This window comes from Sesamum indicum, linkage group LG6 (assembly GCF_026168435.1).
Source record: "Sesamum indicum cultivar Baizhima isolate 11 linkage group LG6, ASM2616843v1, whole genome shotgun sequence".
Classification (NCBI taxonomy): domain Eukaryota; kingdom Viridiplantae; phylum Streptophyta; class Magnoliopsida; order Lamiales; family Pedaliaceae; genus Sesamum; species Sesamum indicum.
In genome coordinates, this window is record NC_142662.1 from 25338625 (window position 1) to 25366448 (window position 27824).

The 27824-nt window shown below is 35.1% G+C and overlaps 5 protein-coding genes and 1 long non-coding RNA gene across 15 annotated transcripts; 2 read left to right on the forward strand and 4 right to left on the reverse strand.

The window, feature by feature from the left end:
• Positions 1-67: 67 nt before the first annotated feature.
• On the reverse strand, positions 68-3459 carry GLTP1 (glycolipid transfer protein 1). The gene is made up of 7 exons (XM_011081776.3): positions 3285-3459; positions 2369-2497; positions 1665-1720; positions 1390-1520; positions 1090-1225; positions 487-618; positions 68-301 (listed from the first exon to the last, which is right to left on the reverse strand). The coding sequence occupies exons 2-7, from the start codon at positions 2484-2486 to the stop codon at positions 266-268; spliced, it is 609 nt and encodes a 202-aa protein (XP_011080078.1). The 5' UTR covers positions 2487-2497; positions 3285-3459; the 3' UTR covers positions 68-265.
• A 1206-nt stretch (positions 3460-4665) lies between these two features.
• LOC105163435 (rab GTPase-activating protein 22) lies at positions 4666-10603 on the reverse strand. 3 transcript variants are annotated; one of them, XM_088881262.1, is made up of 13 exons: positions 10344-10603; positions 10079-10121; positions 9884-9980; positions 9351-9446; positions 8380-8483; positions 7323-7537; positions 6897-7019; positions 6724-6812; positions 6365-6470; positions 5742-5839; positions 5255-5509; positions 5084-5167; positions 4666-5002 (listed from the first exon to the last, which is right to left on the reverse strand). In XM_088881262.1, the coding sequence occupies exons 2-13, from the start codon at positions 10114-10116 to the stop codon at positions 4985-4987; spliced, it is 1323 nt and encodes a 440-aa protein (XP_088737388.1). In that variant the 5' UTR covers positions 10117-10121; positions 10344-10603; the 3' UTR covers positions 4666-4984. The 3 variants fall into 3 exon arrangements, with proteins under 3 accessions (XP_088737388.1, XP_088737389.1, XP_088737387.1); XM_088881263.1 differs by lacking the exon at positions 10079-10121; XM_088881261.1 differs by having other exon boundaries at positions 10079-10603.
• Positions 10604-12431: 1828 nt separating this feature from the next.
• Positions 12432-14251, forward strand: LOC105163590 (large ribosomal subunit protein eL14z). Its single transcript, XM_011082002.3, has 5 exons — positions 12432-12572; positions 12670-12771; positions 13495-13624; positions 13705-13817; positions 14034-14251. The coding sequence occupies exons 1-5, from the start codon at positions 12570-12572 to the stop codon at positions 14088-14090; spliced, it is 405 nt and encodes a 134-aa protein (XP_011080304.3). The 5' UTR covers positions 12432-12569; the 3' UTR covers positions 14091-14251.
• A 1704-nt stretch (positions 14252-15955) lies between these two features.
• LOC105163433 (vacuolar protein sorting-associated protein 2 homolog 3-like) lies at positions 15956-19292 on the forward strand. 7 transcript variants are annotated; one of them, XM_088880914.1, is made up of 11 exons: positions 15956-16405; positions 16609-16679; positions 16963-17048; positions 17173-17207; positions 17294-17562; positions 17656-17727; positions 17882-17953; positions 18049-18129; positions 18770-18805; positions 18901-18956; positions 19042-19292. In XM_088880914.1, the coding sequence occupies exons 5-11, from the start codon at positions 17338-17340 to the stop codon at positions 19091-19093; spliced, it is 594 nt and encodes a 197-aa protein (XP_088737040.1). In that variant the 5' UTR covers positions 15956-16405; positions 16609-16679; positions 16963-17048; positions 17173-17207; positions 17294-17337; the 3' UTR covers positions 19094-19292. The 7 variants fall into 7 exon arrangements, with proteins under 7 accessions (XP_088737040.1, XP_088737038.1, XP_088737037.1 ...); XM_088880912.1 differs by lacking the exon at positions 16963-17048; XM_088880911.1 differs by having other exon boundaries at positions 16635-17048.
• Positions 17326-19101, reverse strand: LOC148787955 (uncharacterized). The gene is made up of 2 exons (XR_016065672.1): positions 18977-19101; positions 17326-17787 (listed from the first exon to the last, which is right to left on the reverse strand). It is a non-coding gene; the product is annotated as an uncharacterized LOC148787955 (long non-coding RNA).
• A 218-nt stretch (positions 19293-19510) lies between the features above and the next one.
• On the reverse strand, positions 19511-26435 carry LOC105163434 (casein kinase 1-like protein 10). 2 transcript variants are annotated; one of them, XM_011081773.3, is made up of 14 exons: positions 25765-26435; positions 25590-25630; positions 24873-24942; positions 24258-24406; positions 24070-24165; positions 23424-23494; positions 22551-22612; positions 22394-22457; positions 22182-22266; positions 21522-21648; positions 21300-21373; positions 21157-21214; positions 20523-20653; positions 19511-20201 (listed from the first exon to the last, which is right to left on the reverse strand). In XM_011081773.3, exons 1-14 carry the CDS (start codon positions 25838-25840, stop codon positions 19935-19937), a joined length of 1371 nt encoding a protein of 456 aa, XP_011080075.1. In that variant the 5' UTR covers positions 25841-26435; the 3' UTR covers positions 19511-19934. The 2 variants fall into 2 exon arrangements, with proteins under 2 accessions (XP_011080075.1, XP_088737035.1); XM_088880909.1 differs by lacking the exon at positions 25765-26435 and having other exon boundaries at positions 25579-25630.
• Between the last annotated feature and the right edge of the window lie 1389 nt (positions 26436-27824).

Below are 27824 nucleotides of genomic sequence, written 5' to 3' on the forward strand. Positions count from 1 at the left end.
CCCAAGCAACAAACTCACTAGATAGTGATTAAAGAATTACTGTATAGCAGAAGAAAAGAACAGCAGGTTCTAACATCCAACTTCACCTTCTTGCTAACCTTGGAATTGATGTGGGTTATGAATTTACAAAAGAAAGCCATGTATAGAAGTTCTTGGGTCAAAAGTACATAAATAAATTGTTTTTTGTTTCTGATTTATTAGCAAGGCATACTGCTTGATACTGAATAAGATTAAACCAGGATTTTAACAAGTCTTCGTTCGTCATCTATGATGACTTGAGACCATCCATGCCAACGCTAGCCTGCCAAGGTCAACATAAATAAATTATTATTTACACCAATTTTGAAGATTGCCTACCCCATTACTTAACATAAAGTATTTGAATTAAGCCTTACTAATCATATTCAGATATCAGAGTCTGAAAGAGGGGGAAAATAAAAACTAATCTAATGATAAAAACATGAAGATGTCCGCCAGAGATCTTACCAAGAACTTGTGGTTCTCCTCAAGAAATGGTGCGAAAGTGGCGCAGAATTTTTCGATATCACTATTCACGTCACCTTTGCCCCCTACGACTTCTAAGAACTTTGTCCTATCAGGAGCAAGCTTCATAGCAACCTGTAATTTCAGTTACGATAAGCATTTCAAAGGCTGATTTGGAGTATACATTGATTGCTAGCAGTCCGACATGATGTATGAGCTCCTGATAAAAGTTAACAAAGCAAATTCTAGAGAATGATTAAGAATGCAGTTAATTGTTCATGAGTTGATGCATAAAGAAGGGCTTTAACTGTAATGCAATGCTAAATGCTTGTATTGTTTCAACTCTAGACACAGTTATATCCATGAAGAAGAATATCAAGATGCCCTATAACTTCAGTATCTTCAACCAAGAAATTATATATTTGGTCAAGGTTGTTGGTGTGTGTTTTGATGTTGAAAAGTAGTGCTGCTCTCAGAGAACAGTAAAACTGAGACTGTGAATTAGACGCTCCTCGCATGTCACCATTGCCACCTTAATTGATCTCCTTTACTAAATCCCTGATCACAACCACTCTAAATGGAAATAATGTGCTTATGAGTGTTCACCGTAAAGCTTGAACTGGCTAGCCAACCATGCCACTGTTTCAGAGTCTTGTTGTATGAATCAGTACAAGCTTGAGACATCGCCCAGTCTTGATGGTGAATTAGATTCCGAAACAACTCCACCAAAAAATCCATAGCCCTACAAGTTACACAATGATGGTTTACATTTGCTGTCAAGCAACAGATGCTTGTTTTAGTAAGAACTTACAAATCACGTGCATGCATGTGCGTAAAATTGGATACGAGCAACAGAAAATTGATTATGCATTAATACAAAGAGACATAGCTTTAGCTCATTTCTACCTTGTCAACCACAAAAGACCATTGGTGCAACTAGATGAGCCTTTAGCAGTCTTAGCATCAACTTCTTCTTGTACCATGCTGTATAAATGTTCATACTTTGTTGGGTTGGTCAAGTATTTGTTCTCCAACCTCTACATTACAAGAAGTGAGGGTGTCATTTTGATTTAAGAATATGCTCAAGAACGATACCCCAGTGTGAGGCCAGTTAGGCTGATTAAAAGATAACACACATTGGGCAAGTATATCATATGCAGAGGAAGAAGTAAGTTGCTCACAGTTATATTGCCTCCGATATCAGATTTCACAAGTGCCATAGCCGCTCCAAACTTATCTGTGCACGAGCAGTAAAATGAGCCTCATTCATTAAATCTGTTCACCCACATTTATAAAAAGAACTAACCCATATAAGAACATACAGGAAAATGTAAATCTTAGTAGACATCTCAGACCTCAGGAAGACTCGTGAGAATACAGTGCCTAACAGAGAAACGACAAACATGAGACTTAACAGACACATCAACAGATACTTACCTCCCAAACAAAGCAAAAGTTCACATATTGCTTCCAGGTTCAATGGCAGCTCAACATTTACATAAAAGTTCATTCATCTAGAGTCCTGATTTATAACAAATTAGAGTTGCTTATTACATCCACTTTTAGCTATGAACTCAAGATTATTACTACATGTCCAAGGTGAAGGGTAGGAAAAGGAAAAACGAATCAACAACTTTAAATGCTTGACTGTATATAACCATATAACATAAGATTCATCATCTCCCCCCCCCCCCCAAACACACACAAAAGGAGGATGTCACTCATGAAACTTTTGCCTAAAGGCTGATGGGTCAGGCTAGCATGGCCAGGGAGCAAAGACAATAATAATGATACACAGTTTGTAATTTCTGCAAAAATGAAAAATGACCATAATAAAGAACCCGACATTTAAATTGGATCCTTCCATAAACTCAATAGAGATTACCTATAACAGGTAAAATAAGCTTGCATACATCCAAGAATGGCTTAGTCAGGATTACTCCATCTGCTGACTTAACATGCTTCATTCCATCCAATGCAGGGGCGAAAACTGTCCCTTCCATTTTCTCCTTAACTGCAAACATTGTATAATGTTACCTTTCAAAATAATGGAAAAAAAAATGGAGTCTGTTGGATCCTGGATTTGAAAGAATAAAGGAAAGAAACAGACTTCTCTCACGCTTTAATTTCTACTGAATAATATCGAAAATCTACAAATAAATAGACCAAATTTTACCATTGGAAATACAAGCCAGCAAAGTGGATAAATCACAAAAAATTATCTCCCTGAATTGTACTAAGTTGCCAACTTAAATCATTCTGCCATCCGGATACAAACTAAAGGAATAGGATTCGTCGTAGAAACTCAGGATCCAAAAGAACTCCAATCCAACATACCACCATTTAAACAGCACTCATACAATCGTCAATTCCATTCCTACCACACATGATACGGAACTGAATCGAACAATACCAGAAAAATCATTTCCTCAGCAGGCAAAAAAGAAAAAAAAAAACATCACTGCCTGACATTGACTCCCAACCTAGATCTAGAGCATCAACAAAAACTAAACAAGCCACCAGTGACCCCAAAAGTCAAAGAAATTCAAAAAAACGAATCTGATCTCCGATGCCGTAATTCAAGTCAAATACTGAGTTGACTACAGTTGATCCACTCCGATGTTCTCGCAATTGTTTATTTCATCAACACAAATTTCAACGAGCAATCACGCATCTAAGAAAACCAACAAATAACTAAACCTACCAAACAACCGACAAAGCATTGAATCGCATTATGAAACTGCACAATTACATGCATAAAATTGGCGGAGAAAACGCGAGAGATACAGATCCGGATGTACCTGAACGAATAGAGTGAGAGCGTAGATAGGACGGCGAAATCGAATTCAGAAACTTCCTGTATACATACACTACTAGTAGTAGTAGTAGTATGATATTTGATGGGGTTTTGTAGTAGTAGCTAGCTTTAGAGCAACGCTTTTTTCCCCCTTTAAGGAACGAATCTGCGTATTGATGTTTTGGTCACACCAAAAATATCTGCCTAAACTATACCCATATTTTTAGCATTTATACGCGAAAAAATGCAAGCAATTTTCCTGATTTGCAGTATCTGCAAAACACTTTATATATATTAATAATATATTTTATATGTGTAATTTTTATAAATATTATTTAAAATATATATAATAATAATAAGTTAATATTAAATCTATAAAAAATAGTTACAAGAAAATGAATAATTTTTTTACTTTTTCTTTTTTAAAAAAAAAGAATAAACTATGGAAAGATAATAGGGAAGTAGGAAGTTAAATTGATGGGTGGAAAGTTAATAAATAAATTAATTAATTAAATTAAATATTAAAATTTGACGTATAAAAGACACCAATTCATGCCTCTTCAATTATATATAATATAGATGAAAATAAAAAGCAAGATACTTTTTTTTTTTAAAATAAAATAATTTAACTCCTAAGTTGCTCCGTTTAAGAAAAAGCAGTGAGTAAATTGTTACTGTTTTAGGGATAATTTGCTCACTTAGAATATTATAGTATATAAATAGCATTAATCCTTGACTTACTAGTAAGTTTCAAACTATCGAGATGTACATGCAAAATAATTTAAATATTTTATTTAAAAATAGTGAGGAAAAAACGATAATATATGAATGAAAATTGAAGAGAGGAGAAAAAAAGATGATAAAAAAAAATCAAATAAAATCTTATGTAACATAAGTCAAAGATGTTGAAGTCGTCCTCTCTCATTGTGTGGGCACAATTAGGTATAAGTTGAAATTAATAATATTCTTCTAAATAATTATATTTATATCCTTAATGTATGTCTATTTATGCAAATTATCTCTATTTTTTATATAATTGTCAAAGTTATCCACGACAGTTAAACATCAGAGTAATTTAAATAATGTTGTTGGCGTTTTTGGGGAGGGGTGTGTGTATCATTTTCCAAAAAGCTGATTTCAAAATGTATAGAAGATTAGGAAATGTAGCCATAAGTATCCTCTTTTCTTTTTTTAATTTTATCAAAAAAATTATTTTGTGTATGTGGAGTGACACCCATTATAGTGGATTATGGTTTGCAGAGTGACACCAATTACTTTGGCTTTCTTTTTTCCGAAAATAAGCACAACACACAGTTACAAATTCCCCTCCTCTTTTACAAATTTATTCAACAGTCAGTATAAACTGGACAAAATGGAAAAGGAAAGAAGAGAAAGATTGTGATTCTTTAATTAGCCAGTTCAATTTGGCTGGGTTCAATTTACATTCCTATCATCAAAATCTCAGATTCAACTGTATAACAGAACGGGTGTTACTATAGACAATTACAATAACCGGGTTGATCTGAGGGTTGATTTCTTTTACAAAGAGCTGTGTGCAATACAACGACTAGGGACGATCCATGACAAATGCCTATCTACCAAGAAAAGTTGATTCCACAACTCAAAAAGAATGGATACAAAAAATACAACAAATAAAGAAACAAAAAAGATAAAAAGAAACTAGCTGCCACACTGCACAAGTGGTTACTCTGGTTGCTTTGCCTGCATTCAAAGTTGAGCAATGAGACATAGGATAAAGGCCAGAGGAATATAAGTAATAAGTATAGCAGGGATGCATCTTGCCTTGCTCAAATACTTCTTGTGAATTTTCAGTGCCTCTTTTAGTGCTTTTTTGGCATCCAAATTTCCTGTGATTTCGCCCAAGATCTAGATAGAGATTTCCAAATAGTGCATGTTCGTCAAATTAAAAGATGGACAAGCAATATGAAGTCGCCAGATCGGGGAAAGAAGTACCTTGACGACATCGTCCAGGCCTTGAGCCTCTTTCAGAAGTTGCTTATTCTTCTTTTCAAGTACACTAGCAACAAGGAAAACAGCAAGGGCACCTCTCTGGTCTGTCCATCCAGTTTTCATATTTTCTCTCTCAAACTTTCCATACTGCTTGAGCATCTTGTTATTTACTTTTTCACCATTTTTTACACTGCCAGGCTCACTTGACTCCTCATACAGCGAATAGATATTTGGATTATACTCCATGGCCCACATGACCTAAATTACAAATTTTAGCAAATAGCAGTAAGGGAAGAGAATCAAAGAATATAACCAAAAGTGTAGTTTGATAAAAACAGAAACCTGTTATAATATTTCCATCCAATGGAAAATGAAAAATGTGTGAACAAGGAGGTAGTCTACAATCTATGCAATTAAAGAATTTGTGCAAACCAGGGTGCTGAAAGGGCAGGTTCAAGTAAAGAATTTAAAGCTAGATGGTTTCTTTTACCTCCCAGAGATACATTGCATCCACAAATGAGAACTCCCTTCGGAAAAGAACCATTAGCATACGAATGGCAAACAAATATTCCCCACCATCCACCTCCTCTGCCAAATGGAAAGGTGGGCTTAAGTCAGGGGGAGAGAGAGAGAGAGAGAGTGAGCACAGACTATTATATCAATATACTCCTACAACTTTATTTTTGTTTCTTGACGCACACAGAAAAATTCTAGAGAGAGAGAAAGCATAATTATATCAATAGGTTCCTATAGCTTTATTCATGTTATTTGACACACAGACACCAGAATTAATCTTTTGCCACCCTTTCTAATGTTCCTTTTTGGGTAGGTGTCTCAGTCCATACACAGGGTAGAGGGGACCAACTAATATGGAAGACTCCAAAAGATCTCAGTCTTACTGCATGAATTTATTGCACAGCATGCAATGCATTCCTAGATAACCAATGAAACCCCAAACTTTTGCCCTCATATCGTAAATGTTTCCCGTTACTAAGAGTTAAATGTACAACTCAGTAGTCCTTTACCCGAAGTCACTTCAATGAAAGATATAAATCCTCTTATTGTGAGATGCAGAATTATACATGGAAAGTTCTACCAAGGAAGCTGCTATACCAAGGTGATTATGGAGCTTTGGGTCAATGGCTTTAATAATTTGGGCAAGCGTACCCAGTTGCGATTGCACTCCCATAGAAGTTGTGGTGCACCTGAAATTTTCTCTCTTTGCAAACAAAAATGAAGAATCAGTTATCAATGCTAGACAAGTTAAAACCTTAAAAAGTCATAATTCTTCATTTGAGAAATACCAGAAACACAGTCTACCCTGATAAATCTCAGAGGATATATAGCACTGTATCCATTAAAACACTAGCACTCCTACTCTTTGAGGAAATACAGAAATACATAATTTGAAAGTTAATCAACACTGACGTAATAAGCTCATCACCATTTTGCTTAGGGCAATGGAATCTTACTAGTCTACGCATTGCACGTTCGAAACACCAGAAGGCATCTGCTTCATTTTCAAGAAGGATAACCATTGGAGAGCATATATCATTCATTCCTGCTTGAGGGAACAAAATAAATACAAACGGGTAAGACGTTTCACAAGCAGTTCTGGTGCCTTGGGTTAAACACAAGTAATTACCTTGAACATACCCAATGTCTTTGTCCATCCAAGTGTAGACAGCTAGAACATCCCAGAGCTTTGCCTGATTAGCTTCATCTTCATAAAATACAAGAGTACGATCAGTCCGGACAACATCCAAACCTAGAGCACAAATTCCAGTGATTGTGTCAGTTGTAATAATCAGCAATGTATGAACATAACCCTTCAAGCATGTGTGGCAGAACCCTCAGAGCACAACTATACTGAAAAAGGTTGCATGAGTGAGCACATGAACCAGAACCATCATAAAAGGGACTCACAGGCTTTTACATTTTATTATCAAGAAATCAAATAAAAGAAATATGCACAAGAATGTTACAAGAAAATGAACAACACAAAATTCTCGACAATATTTAATTTTAGATCGAACTTAATGTGAAAATTAAACTATGCCCAAGGACAAACCAATTTGAGGCAGGCTAAGCTTCCACTGGATCTCCCTTTCATCTGAAGGGCCACTATTTGACATGGCACCATTATTATCTTCTGTGTTAGCGTCAGCGGAAGCATCTTGCACTGGGCAGCCATCATCAGAGATTATAGCTGTTGTGATGAACTTTCCACTGCCAATGGTGGGTTCCATCTTTTGACATACAGCTTTCAATGCAGCATACTGTTCCCTGAATGTAGACAAAGAGTAAATAGATGTGCTTCATCTATAGGTCATTGAAGTTGTAACTCTGACAATAAATCCACACACATATTTAAGAATATATGGAACACATAGTAGTGCAACCCCACCACGATCAAAACTGACAAAGAGGTCTTCTTCAGTAAAGTGTCCATTCCGGCATTCCCTCCACATCAACAATCAATAAAAAACCACAGCCATGTTTATCCCAAGCAATTAGAAGTTGAGGCAGATTCTCATTTTAAGCACATAACTTCTGATATTGCAATAAGCTCGTCAAACCATGTTACCAGTGGTTCATCATCCATCAATACTATAATGTGCCCCGAAAAATAAATCTATAAGATGTCAATAATGTAGCTTACAACAAGATGACAACAGATTTTTCTTCAACCTACAACTACAAATACTCGAAGTTGATGTTCTCACATGTGAATCGAGATGGACATAATACCTTATTGCACCAAGACCCCATATTAAGAAGCCTGAGAGGTTTTTGGCAATGAAATTAAGCAGCATATCACATAGTAGCACTAGCAATTGAACTTGAAGGGATGGAAGATAATTCACAGGTACCACTAGCCCTTTGCTTGACATATATACAAGTGAGGCAATTCCACTCAAGACTCAAGTCAAATTATCAGATTCGAAATATCATGTGTAAACAACCAAACTAAAACAAATTATTCCCATTTCTTCCCCGCATTCCATTAGCAAAAAATAGGAGAGACCAAACTTCAATTTCATTCACTTGTGCCTCAGCATAAATAAGGTCACTCGGTTATACTCAATAGCTTATAGGAGCTGTTTCAAGTGAAATAGGTTCCGTACCTTCTCCGCTCCCTGACTTCATTCCTTTCATCAAATGTGCTGTTGGGATCATAACATCCCAACAAGAACTCCCAGACTACCCCTTTAATTGTAGGATGAATCCCCTAATATAGTTGCCAAAAAAATGAAAGAAAATTAGCATTTTTCTAATCTACACAGCTAATAAGCTTCTATGCCAATGGTTATGCATGAATATTCTCTTTTTGTGTGAAAAAAAAAAATCCAGCTCAAACTGCATGTAAGTATTAAAAGTGTAGCCAACTTGATTTGTGTTCTAAAATGCCCTTTCCTTAATTGGCAAGCAGGAAATCCAACTTCCAAGAAGTAAAATCCTATGAGATTCCAAAATATTAGCAAAATAAGGTGCATGTAAGGTCATTTCTGTACGGCCATTTAGTATTAAGTCTATTCTAGATACCAAATAACATACATGTCTTTGATGCGACTTGCAGTCATAAATTGATGATCTCTAATCATTCAGCATAAATACAACTCTCAGCCGGATTAGCTGCAACAATAGGAGTTCCCCGATAACATGAGTATCTTTAATGGAATATAATGTTAGATTCATGCATGGTCCACGTGCACAGACATCAATGTTACGAAAAGGATGTAGATAGCCCCAAATTTCATGATCAAATAATCCTTCAACAAGATGAGTGATATTCTGATAAGCTGAACATATAAATCACTGAGACTTGTAGTGAAACAAGCACATGGTTTTTTGGGATATCGGAAGTACTGCAGGCCAGCACTTTTGCCCATTTTGGATACAGTTTTCCTTGCCCCATGTTGCCATGCAAGGTATCACTGACAAAGTAAAACAGGCGCTCATGTCAAGGAAAACCAATGAAGAGAAGGACATCAGTGCGGGATTGCCGTTTGAAGATTCTTATATCACTTATAACAACTAGTATTGTTGTGAAGGCAAAAACTCAATACTAAATGTACACACCAAAACTTAAATTTACCCCTCTTTGGATTCTCCTGAGAACACCAGCTATATCCAAATGGCCATCTTGAGAAAATGCTGCATTCCATCTTCTTGGACTAAGAGTCTTGCCTACCTGACAATACAGTCAGATAAAAAAAGATTGTGTTATCAAAATAAGGTCTGGAGCAAGTATGTCATATTACAAAAGCAAAATAACAGCATAAAAAAAAAAACAAGTACATTAAATATAGTGGTTTACGATGATAAGGATAACCATAAACAAATGGTTTAAGCACACAATATGCACTTCTCCCTTCCAACGGAGCATTTTCAGAAACATATCAACCCTACATGCACTGGCGGATGCAAAAATTACATTCAAAAGTCACAAGGATAACTCATCTGGTAGTCGAATATACGTTCAAGACTGCATGACTACTTCAAGAAATTTTGAATAATTATTGGATTCCTCAAATGACCGTGAATGCATCTAAATCCAACCACCCAATATAAACAAATGCTTAAAGTAATCAACTAAATTGGAAATCTGAGCAAGACATTTTTGCATACCCTGGCCTTAAATCTGGTCTTGGCAACATCAGCTAGGCATTCAGGTCTAATAGGATAGTAGGCATCCAACTCCTCAGTGGCTGAGTTGAAAAACATCCTGGTCGAAAATAAGCACCAAGTTATCCATAGCCACTACAAAACGTAGTTGCTTAATCGAGGGGGAGAACAGGAGAAGAAAATCAACAAGGGACCTACCCGTCTTTCCTGCACATCATGCACATAGAGTTTCCCATGTCGTCTAAAATCACCCAGATACAGACTAAAATCAACATTATTCAGAGACCCATGTTTACATAATAAATTAACAATAAATGATCCATCGGATATACCCATTTTATCCTCTTGCCAGCTAAATCAAGTTTACAATTTTGGATCAAACTTCCCCAGTAAATCCATCTCTCTCACAAAACTATTACCAAATCACGCATATACATACATAAATTACGTTCCCAATTTGTACCTCGGAATTGGCGTCTAATATTGCCGAAATTGGCACAGCGATTTGCGTATGAATTCTCGTCAACGATGCTCCAACGACAAGGCTGAGAATCGGAATACGGGTTGAAAAGTTCAGAAATGCAGAGAAATTTTGATTAGGGTTTGATGATTGAGGATGATGAAGAAAACAATTGTGGACGTCCGAAATAATTTGGTATGGTACACACACTACGCACACTGTGTAACGGTTCTTCGTTTACCACTCTTCTTCTGTATTTATGTGCATTTATATTTACCATTAGTTAATAATGAGACATATGTGCTTAAATTGTTGATATGTAAAATTAAAATGAATTGTCTTTTTCTATAATAATATCTTTTAGAAAAAAATTATATTTGAATTGAACAAAATAAAGAAAATATAATTCAATCATTAAAATACAATTTGATTCAAATTAATGTTGTTACTGCTTTAATCCTTTGTGGATTGCAACCCACCCCATTGTCTTGTATGCAAATTATCCGCAATACGGTTTTGTTAGGTTTTTTCGAATAAAATCCTAAAAGAATTAAGTCAATTCGCATGAAATAAAGTTGAGATGGAAAGTTAGAACTCACAATCATTAATACACACCAATCTAATTTACCCCACAAGTATTTATAGGATTCTATATATTAAAGCAAATAAGAACCACTTGTCAAACAATCAACCAACATATAGAGTGAATATCAATGGTGGCTCTTTTAGGCCGTTGGTTCAGGTGGATCGAATCGTTTCCGACACAACAAAAAAAGACGCAGACTTTTATTATATTTGATAACTTCAAAGTTTCAGAGGGTTAAAGGAACTTTTCATTGCATAATTCCTATCACAATTACAAAAATAATGAAAAAAAAAAAAGGGTACATGATAGAGAAAATAAATAGAAAACTTGTCATTATGTTTGGTTTTATATTTCATCATTTTTTTAGACAAGATAAAACACGTTCTATATTATTTTTATGTTTTTTACACATTATTTGTGTAATTTTTTTTATTTTTCAACTTTTTATATATAATATATATGTATACACTTATATATAATATAAAAGAGACATGATTTGACAATGGACAATAATTTTTGTCTCCAATAAATACAACATTAAACATACAATATTATTACATATACATATTTTTATATGTAAAATATATGTGATTCAATGTACAGTGATTGTTGTCTTCCAAATTCCAACATCATACCTATACCACTTATTTAAAATATTTTAAATTATCTCAAAACACAAATCCTAACATACCACACACATTTATTTATCTTTATTTTTTTCTCTCTATCTCCAAAATATCAAAATAAAACACTCAAAATACAAATCCAAACACTACGTATAATTTTCTTATAATAGAATGAGTAAATATTATTATAAATTTGTAAAAAAAAAAATAAATAAAAATTGCATTTAATATTTTGACTATGTTACCAAAGTTGAGAAGTTGTATATGTACAATACATGTGTGGGTAAATTGATCATATAGTGGTTTTTTCCTTTTCTTCTCTCCTTTCCATTCTTATTTACTCTTTACTTCCCTAAGTTGCACAAATACTTTTCTTAAATTTTTTAAATCAATTTTATGATAATTATTATATTCATTTATTTAATTTCAAAATACAAAACATACTACCACATATAACTAACAATTGCATTTATTGTATATGATTAAATGTTTTGTAATTATAGTATTTGAATTTGCCACGCCTACTTGTACGGTTGTCATGTTATTGAAGTATTGATTGTATTATGATTTTATCACGACAGAATGAATAATTTGATTTAAACAGATCACTAAATATTGAATAATTAACGATATAAATCAATGTAAAAAAGTCACCAATCAAAACGTAACAGATCATCAATTAAATTGTACATTTGTGTACTTAGTAAATACAATGTACTATAATAATAATTTAATTGTCGCCTGTATTAAATATATTATTTTCATCGTCGTTATTATTATTATTATTAATAAAATTAATAAATTGGATTCATAATGGGCCAGCATTACCGGGCTAGAGTCTATTGAAGTAACAATGAGCCCACAGACGAATCCATCACACCAAAATCCACGCAGCCCAATACGAACAGACAAAAACCCTAACCCTAATTCCACGTTCAGAAACCTTTCACTTTCACCCCCGCCCTTGCTTCCCACTCGCTTCTTCTCCTAGTCCGCATTCGCAGATTGTTGCCGAAAATGGTGAGTCTCTCGGAATGTACTTATGTTTTTTTACAGTAGTAGTGTAGATTGGATTTTGTGGATTTTGATTGTTTTGCTTTGTTTGTTTCGTGTGTAGCCGTTCAAGAGGTACGTGGAGATCGGAAGAGTGGCCCTCGTCAATTACGGCAAGGAGTATGGGAAGCTTGTCGTTATCGTTGACGTAATCGACCAGAACCGGGTACGTATCTTCGTTTCCTGTTTCATTTTTCTGATGGATTTTGCTTGCGTTATTCAATCATCCGGTTGCAGTCCTTATTATGACCTCCATTAGACAGTTTTACTGTTGATTCTGCTTCTTGATCTTCCTCTGTCACGGTTTATGCTTACTGTTGGATGTAACTAAGGTTGTTGCTTGGTCTTGCCTGTGTTATCTAACTCTTACTTTTGTGGGTGGTAACAATGGATTTTCCGCGGTTATCTAGATGGGTGAGAGCAAGTCAGACTGATGATTTAGGATTGGATTGGTTTCTAAAAATCAAGCTTTTTGTGTGCTTGTTTTTAGCTGTTGATGATTTTATATCAGTGGAAACAGAAAGAATGAGCTTCTTGTTACCAATTTTGACGCCTACCCTTTACTAGTGAATAGGTTATCTTGCAATATAGCCACTTGGGATGTTTGTGCAATATGTAATCATGCCGATGATAGATTATCATCTTATCATGAAACATTAATCCAAGTTTTTATGTATTATCTTCATCTCAATGCCATCACCGTGAATAGAAGTGAGGCATTAATGGATAATGACTCAGTCTGATTAATGAATTAGGGTATCAGCTACTGCCTGGCTTGCCCGGTAGCTAAGTTTGAATGGGGATGATGATTTTTAAACTTGTCCTACTTGTTTAATTTATACCATCAACTGACTAAATTTGGCTTCAATAACCCATTTACCGAATGCAGGCCCTAGTCGATGCTCCAGACATGGTACGGAGCCAGATGAACTTCAAGAGGCTCTCTCTCACAGACATCAAGATCGACATCAAGAGAGTTCCAAAGAAGAAGACTCTTATAGCTGCTATGGAGGCTGCCGGTGCGTGTTTAGATTTGGAGAAGATTATACCAACATTTGATTTGGAAATGAAATTATAAAGCTCTGTTTTTTTCTGGCAGATGTGAAGGGCAAATGGGAAAAGAGCTCCTGGGGAAGGAAGCTGATTGTTCAGAAGAGGAGGGCTTCCCTGAATGATTTCGACCGGTTCAAACTAATGCTGGCTAAGATCAAGGTCTGGACATTGTGCCATAGGCTATATATATTATATATATATCTTCATATACTTAAGTAATGAAACAGATATTATTTTAGAGAAGATGCTTCGAAATGGCAATATTGTTACTAGTATTGTGGACTATGATTGCTTTACTCATGCATAATCTTTTGGACCTTCTTACCGGTAAAGGTTCGTCAGAAGTCTGAATGTTTGTTATATTTGAGTTTGCAGAGGGCTGGTGTCGTCCGGCAGGAGCTTGCAAAATTAAAGAAAGAGAGTGCGGCCTGAGCAAGTATAATTTCCGATATTTAAGAGTTTGGCGTAGGGATATGAAAGTTGTGTTGGTTTATCATGCGGATTTACTTTCTATTGAATTCATTGCGAAAAGAAGAATACTCCAATTTTGGCTCTTATGATTTGAACTTATTTGAAAATCATTATTCTCTAAACCTTTTTTAAGCTTTGACATAGCCTCCGGCATTTCTCTTCCATAACTTCTGGGGCTTGCTAATGATTCTCAAATTCCAAGTTCAATTTGTTGCATGTTAAATGTTCTACATTCTCGCTAATGATGTCTTTTTCTCTTGTCGACATTGACGAGCCATTCAAAGTATGTGAATTAGTTAAGTTACTGCTGGGCAGAATTTCATGAGAACCTTAGGAATGGAAGCAGAAGTAGCTCTGCTAGAAAAATCTGTTACTTATAATATACATATTTGGAAACAATATATATACGCCAAAATTTTGTGAATTTATTATGTATTTCTAACTGAAGATCGTCGCATTTGAAACAATTAATTAATTGTTTCATTACTTTTCCCTGGTCAAAAAGTTATGTAATTGAGAATTCTATATATGATGTTGTAAGTAGAAGTGCCGTACATGTTTTAGAAATCACAAACAAATTTACAGTGTTCTGTTTACTAAGGTGGAAATCCAGTAACTGGTATGGTGGATAAATGCTTCTAATTATATTTATTTATTTATTTCACAAATAATCATATTTTTTATTAATTAATATGATTTTATAATTTCTCATTCATTTTATTATTTTTTGTTTTATCTTCGTGGCTTTTTTATTTAATTAAATAAATATTATATTTCCTACTAAATAAATAAGTTCTACACAAATATATAGATAAAGTTATGAGAAACATAAAATTATCGGGGTCGCAACTGCAATTTAACAAAAACTTCATCATAAAAAGCGAGAATATTAATATTATCAATGTTTTATTCTTCTTGAATTTTTATTATTTTTAAAAAAAAGTCGTTGAAAAATGTGAAAAAAAATTAAAGGTATTAATTCATAAAAATATTTTAATTTTTTTTATAAAATATATAAAAAAATATACCGATCGATTTATAAAAAAATTAAATTAAAATCTAATAGATGCAAATAAAATGAATTTATTGTTTGACGAATGTCGTAACTTTTAATCAATAAAAAGGTATTGTATAAGTATGTTAATCTTTAAAAAGAAAGTAGCAGTAATTTAGGGTGGGGAAACATGCAATTTGTCCCTGTTTTAAGTGCAAAATATTTTTATAGAACAAAAAATAACAATTTATTCTTCTATATTATAAAAATTAGAACAAAATATCCCTTTATATCCATGAGTATATTACACGCGCCCCTCTGAATTTGGAGATGATTTTTAGTTAATAATAATAATAATATATATATATATATATACATATAACCACCTTCTTCTTCATCTTACTCCCACAGCTGGTCGTGGCTGTCGCTCTCCAACCCCTCTCTCGTTGCCTATCCAGATTCGCCCCTTATCCTTTCCCCCATCCCCATCTCCCCTCCCTAGCTCCGTCGCCCCTTGGCCTTCCTCACCAACCCGTCCCTGTGCTCCCCTCCTCCCCTCCAATACCATCTTCCCTTCTCTCTCTCTCTCTCTCTCTCTACATATGCACATATATATTTTTGTTATATTTAAAATATATACATTATTGTATAAGCATATATATATATATATTTGTAGATATTTTATTCAAATTTAATTATGTATATTATTAATTAATTAAAACGAAACCGTTGATTTGAATGAGATGAAATTTAATTCATTGACTTATTAATAAATTTGGACTTTAAATTAAAATTAAGATCCAATAATCTTTAAATAAGAGTATAAATGTCATCTTAAATTTTAAAAAAAATTAAAAAAGGTGTGTGTAATTTCACAAAACGCATCGACGAATATTTTGCTATATTTTTTATAAAATAGAAGAATAAATTGGTAGTTTATTTGTTAATAAAGGGATAAATTGGATTAAAGGTGTTTGAGAGTTGGGGAGTGAGGAATTGAGAACATATTATTATGCTCCAGAAACAAATGGGATAATAAAAAAAGAAGAAGCGAAAAAGAAAGCTGGAAATCCGGAGGTGCATTCCTTAAACCCTCCAAGTCGAAGCACGAATACACGCACACAACACAAGCAGCTCACCGCGTACGCATAACAATACTATTGATTTATATAACTCTATATATATATGATCCGCATAGGTAATTGAATTCCTGAATACCAACATTTATCCGTGTGCTTCATCGACACAATGAACATCTTCTCCAGAAAACCTAAGCCCAAAGGTTTGTTTTCTTTACTTTTTTATTTATTGTTTCGCACTCTGACCAACTCTGCTTCGTTTCATTACTATTATTTCGATCATTTGAATGAAATCCATTCACTTTGTTGTTTCTGTGTGAATTCGTGTACAGTGGGTTGTCTCCTGAATTTTTATTTTGTTTTCTTCTTTTTTTTTTTTTTTGGGTTCTATTCGTCTGTACACTAGTCCAAATTTGTAATGCTTGATTGCAGAGGCGCTTCGGGAGAGTAAACGGGAAATGGCCAATGCTACTAGAGGTACTTGTTTCTGCTAGTTTTTATAGTCTGCCCGTTATGATTTCACTTTATACAGTTCTATGTTGTGATTCAAGTGCATGTGTTACTGTATTTACTTGAATTATGTAGATTATCTGTTGTATTTGTGTCGTCTGGAACAAGTATCATTCTTCCTGATGGCTTAAGCTGTAATATCAGTTAACAGCCACAAATCATAGTTGTTCTTTCTTGGAATTTTGAATTCTGTTAGTCGTCTCCTCTGTTTTGTGGATTGGTTAATGCTTGACATATGATCAATTACAAGACAGAAGATATGCAGTTTGTGGTGTTTTGGCCTTTTGAGAAAGAGAGATGGAGTTTTAGTTTCCAACTCACGTGTAGAAAGAGATGGTGATTATTATTTCTACGTTTTCGTTATCGTTTCTTAGATTATTATGTTTATGACCTGTTACTTGCGTGAGCAACACAACCCCAAGTGAAATATAGTTATATTTGGTCTGTGGTCTTCGTTTAGGTATCGAAAAGGAAATCCACACATTGCAATTAGAGGTACGTTGAGATTCTTGATGTGTTTTATTTACTGTTTTCTTTGTGTTCTTATATGTAAGAAGTAGGATGGTTGTTTTGTGATGCAGGAAAAGAGACTTGTCGCTGAGATAAAAAGGACTGCTAAAACGGAATGAAGTGCGTAGAAGATCTAAATTACATGGCTTATAAAGCCTACATAACGGAACCAAATTACCATCTGAGAAACTACTTCTTATCTCCTCATGTCTTTTGTTCTCCCTTCATTTTCCAGGCAGCAACCAAAATCCTAGCACGTCAGCTAGTCAGACTTCGGCAACAAATAGCCAACTTACAAGGTAGTCGAGCTCAGATGAGAGGTATAGCTACTCACACCCAGGTACATAATTAGATACTCAAACTCATTTGTGATGTTGTTTCAGTGGCTCTAGGACCCAAGGTAATTTATGTGACTTCGTATATCTGTTTGCAGGCAATGTCTGCCCAAACTTCTGTAGCTGTTGGTATGAAAGGTGCCAGTAAAGCTATGGCAGTGATGAATAAGGTTAGGTCATTAGTTTACATGTATTTTAATCATCTTTCTGATATCTGCAGCACAACATACCTGCAAACACAATAGCAAAATTATAATTGTATGAGATGTAAGTTCAGCAACCAGCGGGTATGACCATTGTCTAAATACAGTGATTATTTTGCAGCAAATGGCCCCTGCAAAGCAGGCAAAGGTGATTCGGGAATTTCAGAAGCAATCGATGCAAATGGATATGACCGTAAGTTTATATTTGTGCTGAGATATTACATGTAGCATCTGAAGTTAACATTTTCTTTCCTGTGCTTTCCTTTCCACGCATGCTCGAACATGTAGACTGAAATGATGTCAGATGCCATTGATGACGCTCTGGATAATGATGACGCTGAGGATGAATCGGAAGAGTTGACAAATCAGGTGATATTTTGTATATCCAAGTATTGATTCGTAAGTAGCAGCTTAGAACCAAGTCTAGTGGCCAAAGTTCTTCTGACTATTTATCTGGTGTTCTCCTTAATGTTGGTCAAGTTTAAGTGGTACCTAGATTCAGAAAGAGTGTCAAATGTTTTATGTTACAAAAGATAGATTTTGAGGTTCTGATGTCTTAGTCATCAATGGGCATCTCAAATTGCATATGGCACTGTGGAGGGCTATCACAGACAAGAATTGTATGTGAGAAGATGGTAGACGTTCTTTGGATGGCAGATCATCTAACTGATATCTTTGACAAAAGTCTCCTACTTTTCTTTTTGGTATGCCTTTCAGTCCTAATCTACCCCACCAGAGTGAAGAATGTAGTTGAGAGGGATTTTTGGCCATTTACATCTATGATATTCTATAATATCATACCAAGCACCAACTGTTAAACTTCCACTTCAACTCTACACTAATATAGACCAGCCATTTAAGTTTTGCACAAATGAGTATTGAAGATCTGCATACAAATTGTCCGTTGAGGGCGCATGAGATTTGGTTTACAGGTCTTGTTTTCTTACACTGTTTCACATTATGCATTTGAGCTGCAATACATTCACTCCTATGTGATAAATGTTTGCAGGTGCTCGACGAAATTGGTGTGGATGTTGCCTCACAGGTATGTTTTCTCTTGGAAAATCTTTGCAGTAGCAATGGATAAGCAGTTTTAACATCTAACAAGCAAGTTGCTTTTGTTTCCCAACTCACTTGCAGTTGTCATCTGCTCCCAAAGGAAAAATTGCTGGCAAGAACGTTGAGGATGTCAGCAGGTATCCATCTACTATCTTACCTTGTTCTCACTCGAGCACACATGCCGATCTTGTATTGTTTCTAACCATCTCCCTCTTTCTGTAGCTCAAACGTTGATATACTTGAGAAGAGGTTGGCTGCTCTTAGAAATCCTTGAGCTGCAATCAAGACATCTCTCCTGAGTTACTGTGGCACTGCTAAGATGGACAGCTCGATGTCTTAATTTTTACCCGTGTACATAATTCTCGTCAGCAGCTGTTGATCAACCTTTCGTGTTCTCGCTTATCTTTTCTTTTTGTTTGGTGACATTTTTGGAAAAGTTGCTATCTTATCTTTTTAATGTTAAAAGTACAAAAGTCTGATAGTATTTTAAGATAGAAGTAACTAAAGCCCCTTATGCTGTACAACTGTACCCATAAAAGAGATGAACAGATAAATAACCATATATGATATACCTCCAAATCCCAAAATCGCTCGGGACAGGAGAGAAGCATGCACCACGAAGAAGCAAGTCATTTTTTCCTCGGAACGAATTCTAAGTAAGCGAAATAACAGACAAAAAACATATAGAACGGAATAGAAAACTTGGCGTCTCTGTTATATTCATATACACAAGTACAGTTTAAGTTTAGAGCATTGTACAGGCACGTTCATGATTTACTTGACGACCTGTACTCTTTGACATCAAGAGCAAGTAGACAATTCAGCAAGTACTACATAAGAAGTTGATACACATGGGAGGGCGGTACATAAGCATTTATTATAGCTACTTGTCTTGTAAAAATAGAAAACAGCCGCACATAGAACTCATCAATTCCTTGGATGAGCATACATCAGAAACAACTCTCAACAAAAACGTGACCAGAAACTACTGTCCGGAGGGGGGCTTCGATGAGCATCAGTTGTGGTGTACGACAGCATTTTCACATTTACAAGGATAAGATAATGTGAAGATTTCCATTACACTTCACGTAACCGCTTTACAAGAAATGTTGCGGTCACTTCCTAATTGAGAGGAACTCGAAGCTTCGAAGAGGATCATCACGAGTGCCTTTACCAACTGCAGCTCGAGAAAAAGATGATGGCTTAGGCTCAATGGCAGGTTGAATTCTTTGTGTGGTGGACAAACGGCCAGTGCTTGAGACTATTCTGCTTGTGCGGCCGTCGGTGAGGTCAGCAGATGAGCTTGGTTTGCTACTTGTAACGGCTGCTCTCTTTGTGGAGTTGCCATTTCGAGAAGTGCGGCCTTTTTCTGAATCAGGTTGCTGAATTCAAGGAACCGTAAAAACCTCTTAGCATAAATTCAACATCAACACATTGACATTGGACATCAAGCACAATACAGATTACATTGAACACATTCAGACCACACTACAGTAAGTAGTTTTCTCAAAGCACAAGTAACGTGTTGATGGAGCTGACTTCATGTATTAGCTTTATATATCAAATTTTTGCCACCTCATGCCAGAGTGGAGTGGCTCGTCAATAAAAAGAATAATTCCAGGAATTCAGATGCAAGAAAATTATGCAAGCTAAAAGCTAAAATGATGCCTAGTTTTATATGGGATGGAGAAAAGAGGAAATACCACATCCTTGGATGAAGGCACATCTTCTGACGTCCTGTGTCTATGTTCACCGTGCCGACCAGAAGTTGTAGGGTTTTTTCTAGAGAAAACTTCAACAGCACCAGAGAATTTCTCTCGAATATCTTGCCCCACTGGACAAGACAACCAAATCAGAGAAGCAAATAGGAGATTCATAAGCAGATGCACATCATAAAAAAATGTACACTACAAACTGAATGTATTGATTCATGCAACTCAAAAGTCTCATCAAATTCCTCCTGTATTTAAATCTTAAGACAACATAATTTGACCTTCTCATGAGAGAGGTCTGTTAAGGTTATATCCCACAGCATTCACTTGTTTTCAGGTTTTAGAATGCTTCAAATTGGGAGTGTGCAAACTTTCATTACATGGCAGAAAGGCTAGAAGCTGAAAATTAATTCTTGTCATTTGTTTTAGGCATGATAACTTAATTAATCTGGACCCTATTTAATTTTTTATATTATAAAGATAATACACTTCAATATCATGTTCACATACTTTCACAAGCAAAGCAGCTATAGACCATTATCAATTCACAGATCATATAACTGCACCTCTGACCTACCTTCATGAGATTTATATTTTCGTTGCTTATTTTGGTCAAAGAGGATACCTGATGTTCTTCCTGGTCTCTCACCAGATGTTCCAGCAACAGCATTACCAGTCAGATTCTGCAATCAAGTCAATAACTAAATACATTCACACTATCCGAGGACAAAGAATATTAAGAAAAGATAAGAATATGCAAAAACATACCCTTGGTCTGGAGCTTGAACCAATCTGAGGATACTTCAATATAGTCCAATCAAACACATAATCAAATTGGTAACCTGCATGAATAATTAGCAAGTGCATGCTGAAACAAAAGATACTCAAAAAGAAACTAAACAATTGAAAAACACAAAACTTTTCACTAAGAACATCTCCGCTGCAAGAAAAAGTTGGTCAAAAAGCATAACACAGTTATATATTCATTACCTTCACGAATAAATAAGTCCCGGAAAAGCCTCTTTAAATAGGAGTAATCTGGCTTGTCCTCAAATCTTAACGATCGGCAATAGTGAAAATAAGATATGAATTCCGATGGATATGATTTGCACAGAACCTGTAATAATTGTACATCATGCTTATCTTTCTCTGACTAACCGGTATCTGATAAGTGATAACAACTCAAATACAGGGAGGAGTGCTTAACCCAAGATGGGGAACCCAGACCAGAGTTAGCAGCATTTAAGATAATATTAAGATACTACTTGATTAAACTACAATTTGGTCTTTCAAATCATACAAAACATGTACGAGGAGAAAACTTCATGCGAAACATAATTTCTTCGTTTTCAAATACATCATGATTCACTAATGTGTACAAGTTATGTAGATTACAATGACCAAAGTACTCCTTAACCAAATCTATTGAGGCAGGCAAATCAAGTACCAGGATTAGTTGTGATAATCAAGCAGTTGTAAAGACATAGCAGGTGTAGATTTTCAAGACAGACAGATTATAAAAATGGGATGGTAACTAACTATTTTCTGTTTAGAGCTTATCTTATCAGTTTTAGCATACTGGGGAACAAAACAAATTGAAACAAGGACAAGCCAAAATCAAATATACTAACATAGCACATTAATATGTACCTCAATTGGAGTTAACATTTTTTTTTCACTGATCTTGTCATATTTCTGCTTTTTGGTGCCAGCTTTAAGTCCCTGCCAGGGAAGGCTGAAATAAAAAGAAAATGTTGAATAGGTAAGGAAATGCAGAAGTCTGGTTACAATTGACGGATAAATAATTCAGAACAAGGTAGGAAAGATGCAAGAAAATTTAACGGGCGACATATACAACCAACCTTCCCCTCAGAAAATACATTAGGACATAACCCAGAGATTCCAAATCATCCCTACGGCTTTGTTCTGCACAGCATAAATGAAAAACAACCAGATGAAAGAAATTACATTTGAGTTCCAGACAATAAAAAGATTGTGATTATAGGAAACATCACTAACCAACTCCAAGGTGAGTATTGACACTGGCATAGCGAGCAGTACCAGTGAGATTCTTGTTTTCCCTGGGATGAAATGTGAAACAAATACTTGATCAGTATATTGATGCCAGTAACTCAAATATTGGCTTTGTGACATGAGCAACAATTACATTTTGAGATGACAACACCATATACATATACATCGTCATAAACCATTCAAGGTTTCCAGAAGGCACAGAACCCGCACCAAAGGAAGTTACAACAGACTTGTGGACACGGATTATGCTGCCTTCATACATCATCTATATGTGGCCAAACATTCTGAAAATGGATATGTAAGTTTTTCAAGATCTCAACCATTAATGCTTCATTTTCTGAAAGCATCAAAACCGTATTTAGATTACTAGAGATGCCAGAATCCTATGCAAAGAAGTGATATCATAATGACTCTATGTCCATGAAGAACATAAGAAAATGGTAAAAACTAAATCAACTGCATTTGCTAAACAATGTCCAAATTTGTTCGCTTATGAGAAAACAGAGAATATCTGAAGTCAACAAATTATGTTTTCTGGTTCCACCAAACAGCCATACAAACAATTCCTTGAAAAGAGTCAAAGACCATCCCTAAGTAACTAGAAACAGAGTAAAGCCGACCAGTTTCAAGACATCCTCCAGCAAGTTGCAAGTAGAACATTGAAACCTCAATGCATTTTCCAAATTAAAATTCTAAACATGAATTCTTTCTTAAACAGCATACAAACTTGATGTCAACGTTTATGAAGTCAGCATGCAAATAATGCGATTCCACAGAAGTAATGGAAGATACATAACTGCACATGCAATGGAGATATGCACGAAACAACACAATTTTGACCCAGTCAAAATATGTTACCTATATGGTATGTGCTTATGAGTTTGAAGATCCCTATACTTTTTGGCCAGACCAAAGTCAATGATGTAAACCTGCAATATACACGAAAAGTGTCCAGATATAGATGCCACCATAAGGCATGCGACAAACATTGGCATTTCAAAAAGCTCCATTGCTGGGGAACTATACGCTAGTAGTAGGACAATTTTCTCCAATCACTCAAAGAATTGAACATACGATTAAAACTCGGGCAAAACATTGAGCTTAGTACAGGATATAGTGCCATATTACCCTTTGAATAAGTGCTTTTGAATTAGTAATGTCATAAAACTAATTCAAGTGAGACAGTGCCTTGAGAAAAAGAAGTTTTTATGTTAACGAATAGTCTTATTCTTGGATATCTCAGCAAGAAATACGACAGATAAATTTGGGAGAGAGGGGGTGTTTTATATGGTGGCAGCACTAGAAAAACAATTTTCCATCCTTTGCTTTCAGTTTGACCAAGAAAGATGTTAAAAAGATAATTAAGGAATAGAAATTTGTATAGTGGTCAAGGATAAAGGCATACAAAGATACAAATGAGTAACAGTCTGTATGAGACCAAGAAAATTACACAGCATACAATCTAAATAAGCCTATGAAAACTGACAACGATAGAAAGACATGCCTGATTTGCTTTGCGCCCCAAGCCCATCAAAAAATTGTCAGGCTTTATATCACGATGAAGAAATCCTCTTGAGTGCATGTATTCAACTCTATTAATCTAAAAACAAAATACAAAGTTAGTTATCTTAGACTAGAATTGGTTGTCAAATATCAATCCAAGAAAACGCTTAAAAAATCACAAACACTTACTAGTTGATCTGCGAGCATTAATACTGTTTTCAAGGAAAACTTCCTGTTACAATAGTTGAAGAGATCTTCCAGACTTGGGCCCAGAAGGTCTATGACCATGACATTGTATTCGCTCTCAACTCCAAACCATTTCAAGTTGGGAATGCCCGCTATATGATATGAGAAAGCAAGAGACTTTTAAATTCATATTCAATTCATTTCATGCTTCAGAAGGGAGTGATTTCCACATAACTATCAATTTAATCTCACATTTACATGTAATTAAATGAATCATAAGAGAGTACACCTTTCTGAAGAAGATGCACCATTGCATATAACCATAAAATCATATTAAGAAACTTTAGTCTATATCTAAAGATTCTAAACAGATTTCAACCAAAATATTCAAGGACAGCGGAGAATAGCACAAATAAGTAGCAGAAAATTTGTAACTAAAATTTCTAGAAAATCATATTTGCAACTCTAATCACCAATTCAGAGATCATGGTCAATCAGGATGCCCTTGAACAAACATATTTGATGTCTAATCCAATAACTACATGCCTCCATGCAGTAGGCAATATTCTGCATGCAAACTTGTTGTGAGAGGGGGGCAAGAGGAAGATAGCAACTTACTTCCTCCTTGGAGGAGCATATAAATTTTTGACTCATAGTGAAGTTGAGGATGCTTGGTCTTTACAGGTTCCTGGTAATGCATCAGAAACAATAACAAATGGGTGATGATACTCAATATTTCAGTCGGTAAATAAACATAAAAAGATATAAGCTATTCTCAGAATATCAAATAAGAACTGAATAAAATTAACTAGCAGAAAGAAACAGCAGGCTGTTGTAAAAGTTAAGAGGCACCCCCATTAGGCTATGCGTGGCTCAAAACTGAAATGAGATATTATTAAGTTCAGTCCGGTTTGTCATAGTTATGCAAGTTACATTATGAACATCATAAAAGGTATTGATCTTAATAAATCTCTAATACTGATTAACTTTAGGTGTTGATTCCAGTAAGTTCATTTTATGATCGCATTAACAAGCAGACACTTGGTTAATTTTGTTTATTGGCTAGTCTTCCTTGGAAGAGGACCCAAAAATAAAATCATTTGTGCAGCTACCCAGTGTTTCAAACTCTCTGTCTTGATATGTAAAGTAACAATGATGTAACTGGACTAAGTAAACATAGATCCATGCATCAAAACAAAATCAGGACAGAAGGTAGTACGATAGCCAAGTGACATATCACAGCTACCATACAAATCAATTCCAACAATTGCTCAACTTCATACAACACGAAGAAGGGTTAATAAGAGAAGTAAATGGAAATTACACAAACAATACCAGCTTAATGGCAACTTCCTCTCCATTTTGTATGTTCACACCTGGATCAACAGAGCAAACAGGTGTATGTTTTGTCAATAAGAAAGAATACACTAGTAGCTCCTCAGAAATACAAAAAATATAAAATACAAAAAGCAAAAACTAAGCTTAACAAGACGATGAAAATAAGTAGTACCTAAAAAGAGTTCACCAAATGAACCACCCCCAATTTTCCTCCCAAGCTTAAATTTCCCACCCACAACATGATCCATGACAAGCGATTCAATTCAACAAGGCCCAAACTCCAAATATACCCCTCAGCTCCAGAAAGTATTAGACAAGTGCAGGCTTAATCCGGGACCGAAAAAACCAGAATTCCAGCCGATAAACACGCCCAAATAGTCCAAAAACAACGCGAAGGTATTGCAAGAATCCCGGTTCACCACAATGGATCCAAGAAATCAGCAGAGAATCATCGATCAATAACTCCCTTCTTTCCCCGAACTACATCCTCAAAAGGGCACAAACCCTACATCGAAACCCTAATTCTGAGCTCATCCCCCCTCCTCATTCGATCTCATTGATCAAAACCCAAAAATGACCGATCAACATCAAACACAGATATGCACACCCGCGCAGTAAGTTCTTTTGTCCAATTATTATAGGAGATGAATGAATCGGAAAAGGAATTGATGATGATGATGATGATGAAGAATAATACAAAGGGGGAGACAAATGACCGAAAATTGAGGGATTAGAGAGAAAAAAAGAGAGAGAGAGAGAGGGGAGAGAGAGAGAGCGAAACAACGGATTTCGTGTATGAACTTGTGTGTGTGGAAAAAGCAAAAATGCGAGAGAGAGAGAGAGAGAGATGATTGATTATGATTATAGTATATGAGTTGAGTGGTCGGAAAAAAGAAAGCAGTAGACACCTATTTTATTTTCTTTTCTCATTTTCTTTTTTCACCTTTTATTCTTTTTCATCTTTTTTTGTCTTTTTACTATTTTTACAATTATTAAATTACTATAAAAATATTCAATCAAAATTCAGTTTTTATCCCCCAACAACACATCAGCCTAACATGTCAATTTACTTGATAAAATTTTTAGACTTTAGTTGAAAAACTGTGAATTTATGTACTTTTATGTTATTATTTTTCATTATGATGTTCCTAAATGTTTTATATTTATAGTAAAAAGGAGTTTAAGTGATTTATAAGTTTTAAAGTCTTTTTTTTCTAACGAGACACGTTAATAGGTCAAAATCGTGGGATTTCTCTCTATGGAATCAAAGTTAGAGGGAATAATACCTTGAGCAATGAGGTATCTATTGAATTTCAAATCGTATTATTTGGTATCGTCTATGGGAGAAAGGTTATGTGCCCCTCCGAAGCCCTTTGTTTTGGGGCTAATGATGTAGGTAAGTGTCATATATTAATTGCAAACAAGTAGTTTGAATAATTTATAAGTTTTAAAACTTCCTCTTCCTAGCAAGGCTCCTTACTAAGATAAAGTTGCACAGTTCTTCCTTATGGGACAAAAACTAAAGCAAATAACACCTCATGCAACGGGGCACCGACCGTCGCAAGCCGAATCATTTAGCGCAGTCTGTAGAAGCAAGGTTATATGACCCTCCCAAACCTCTCATCTGGGGGTTGATGGTGTAAATAAGCGTTCTATATTTGTTGCAAATGAGGATTTGAGTGGTTTATAAGCCTCAAAAATGTCATCTTCCTAACGAGATGCCTCAATAAGAAAATTTTTCCCTATGGGACTCAAGGTAGAACGGACAATATTTCGCGCAATAAAACATCGATCGAATCACAAGCTGCATAAAATAATAATAAATAGAATAAACTTAAATTACATACATTTAGCTGGAATTTAGTAAAAAAAATTTACTTGCCAATTATTAAAGAACAAATAAATTTAATTAAAATTTTAAATTTCAGTATATTAAATAATATAATAAATTGTATTTAACTAAAGAATAAGGAGGATGATACCAAATTATTATGTGGTAGGGCAGGACGTACGAGTCCACTGACGAACGTGCAGACCCCTAATGAATGGATGTATATGTGTGAACATTATTCTATTGTTTAAGGTATTAATTATTGAAACCATATCATACAATTTTGTCTTCCAATTCTGTAATTAATTATTAAAATTGCTAAGACTTACAATATTTTGGTCCTTGGAGTTGGTGGGGTCAAGCTTATTAGACCATTTCTTCTCCTATATTATATATAATTA

What these genes read in the sequence shown, in the direction of transcription:
- LOC105163433 (XM_088880914.1), top strand. Translation starts at nt 17,338, where the DNA reads ATGAAGTGCGTAGAAGATCTAAATTACATGGCTTATAAAGCCTACATA. An exon ending in CTATGGCAGTGATGAATAAG is followed by an intron (nt 17,728 to 17,881) that starts GTTAGGTCATTA and finishes ATTATTTTGCAG; the next exon opens with CAAATGGCCCCTGCAAAGCA. An exon ending in CGATGCAAATGGATATGACC is followed by an intron (nt 17,954 to 18,048) that starts GTAAGTTTATAT and finishes TCGAACATGTAG; the next exon opens with ACTGAAATGATGTCAGATGC.
- GLTP1 (XM_011081776.3), bottom strand. Translation starts at nt 2,486, where the DNA reads ATGGAAGGGACAGTTTTCGCCCCTGCATTGGATGGAATGAAGCATGTT. An exon ending in GCTTATTTTACCTGTTATAG is followed by an intron (nt 1,721 to 2,368) that starts GTAATCTCTATT and finishes GCTCGTGCACAG; the next exon opens with ATAAGTTTGGAGCGGCTATG. An exon ending in GGTCTTTTGTGGTTGACAAG is followed by an intron (nt 1,226 to 1,389) that starts GTAGAAATGAGC and finishes TGTAACTTGTAG; the next exon opens with GGCTATGGATTTTTTGGTGG.
- LOC105163434 (XM_011081773.3), bottom strand. Translation starts at nt 25,840, where the DNA reads ATGGATCATGTTGTGGGTGGGAAATTTAAGCTTGGGAGGAAAATTGGG. An exon ending in ATTTGGTGAACTCTTTTTAG is followed by an intron (nt 25,631 to 25,764) that starts GTACTACTTATT and finishes CTGTTGATCCAG; the next exon opens with GTGTGAACATACAAAATGGA. An exon ending in AAATGTTAACTCCAATTGAG is followed by an intron (nt 21,649 to 22,181) that starts GTACATATTAAT and finishes CAATTATTACAG; the next exon opens with GTTCTGTGCAAATCATATCC.
- LOC105163435 (XM_088881261.1), bottom strand. Translation starts at nt 10,155, where the DNA reads ATGTTGATTTTAGTCTGTATCTGGGTGATTTTAGACGACATGGGAAAC. An exon ending in TCAGGAGAATCCAAAGAGGG is followed by an intron (nt 8,484 to 9,350) that starts GTAAATTTAAGT and finishes CAACTATATTAG; the next exon opens with GGGATTCATCCTACAATTAA. An exon ending in AACGTGCAATGCGTAGACTA is followed by an intron (nt 6,471 to 6,723) that starts GTAAGATTCCAT and finishes TTGTTTGCAAAG; the next exon opens with AGAGAAAATTTCAGGTGCAC.
- LOC105163590 (XM_011082002.3), top strand. An exon ending in ACGTAATCGACCAGAACCGG is followed by an intron (nt 12,772 to 13,494) that starts GTACGTATCTTC and finishes TACCGAATGCAG; the next exon opens with GCCCTAGTCGATGCTCCAGA. An exon ending in TAATGCTGGCTAAGATCAAG is followed by an intron (nt 13,818 to 14,033) that starts GTCTGGACATTG and finishes TTGAGTTTGCAG; the next exon opens with AGGGCTGGTGTCGTCCGGCA.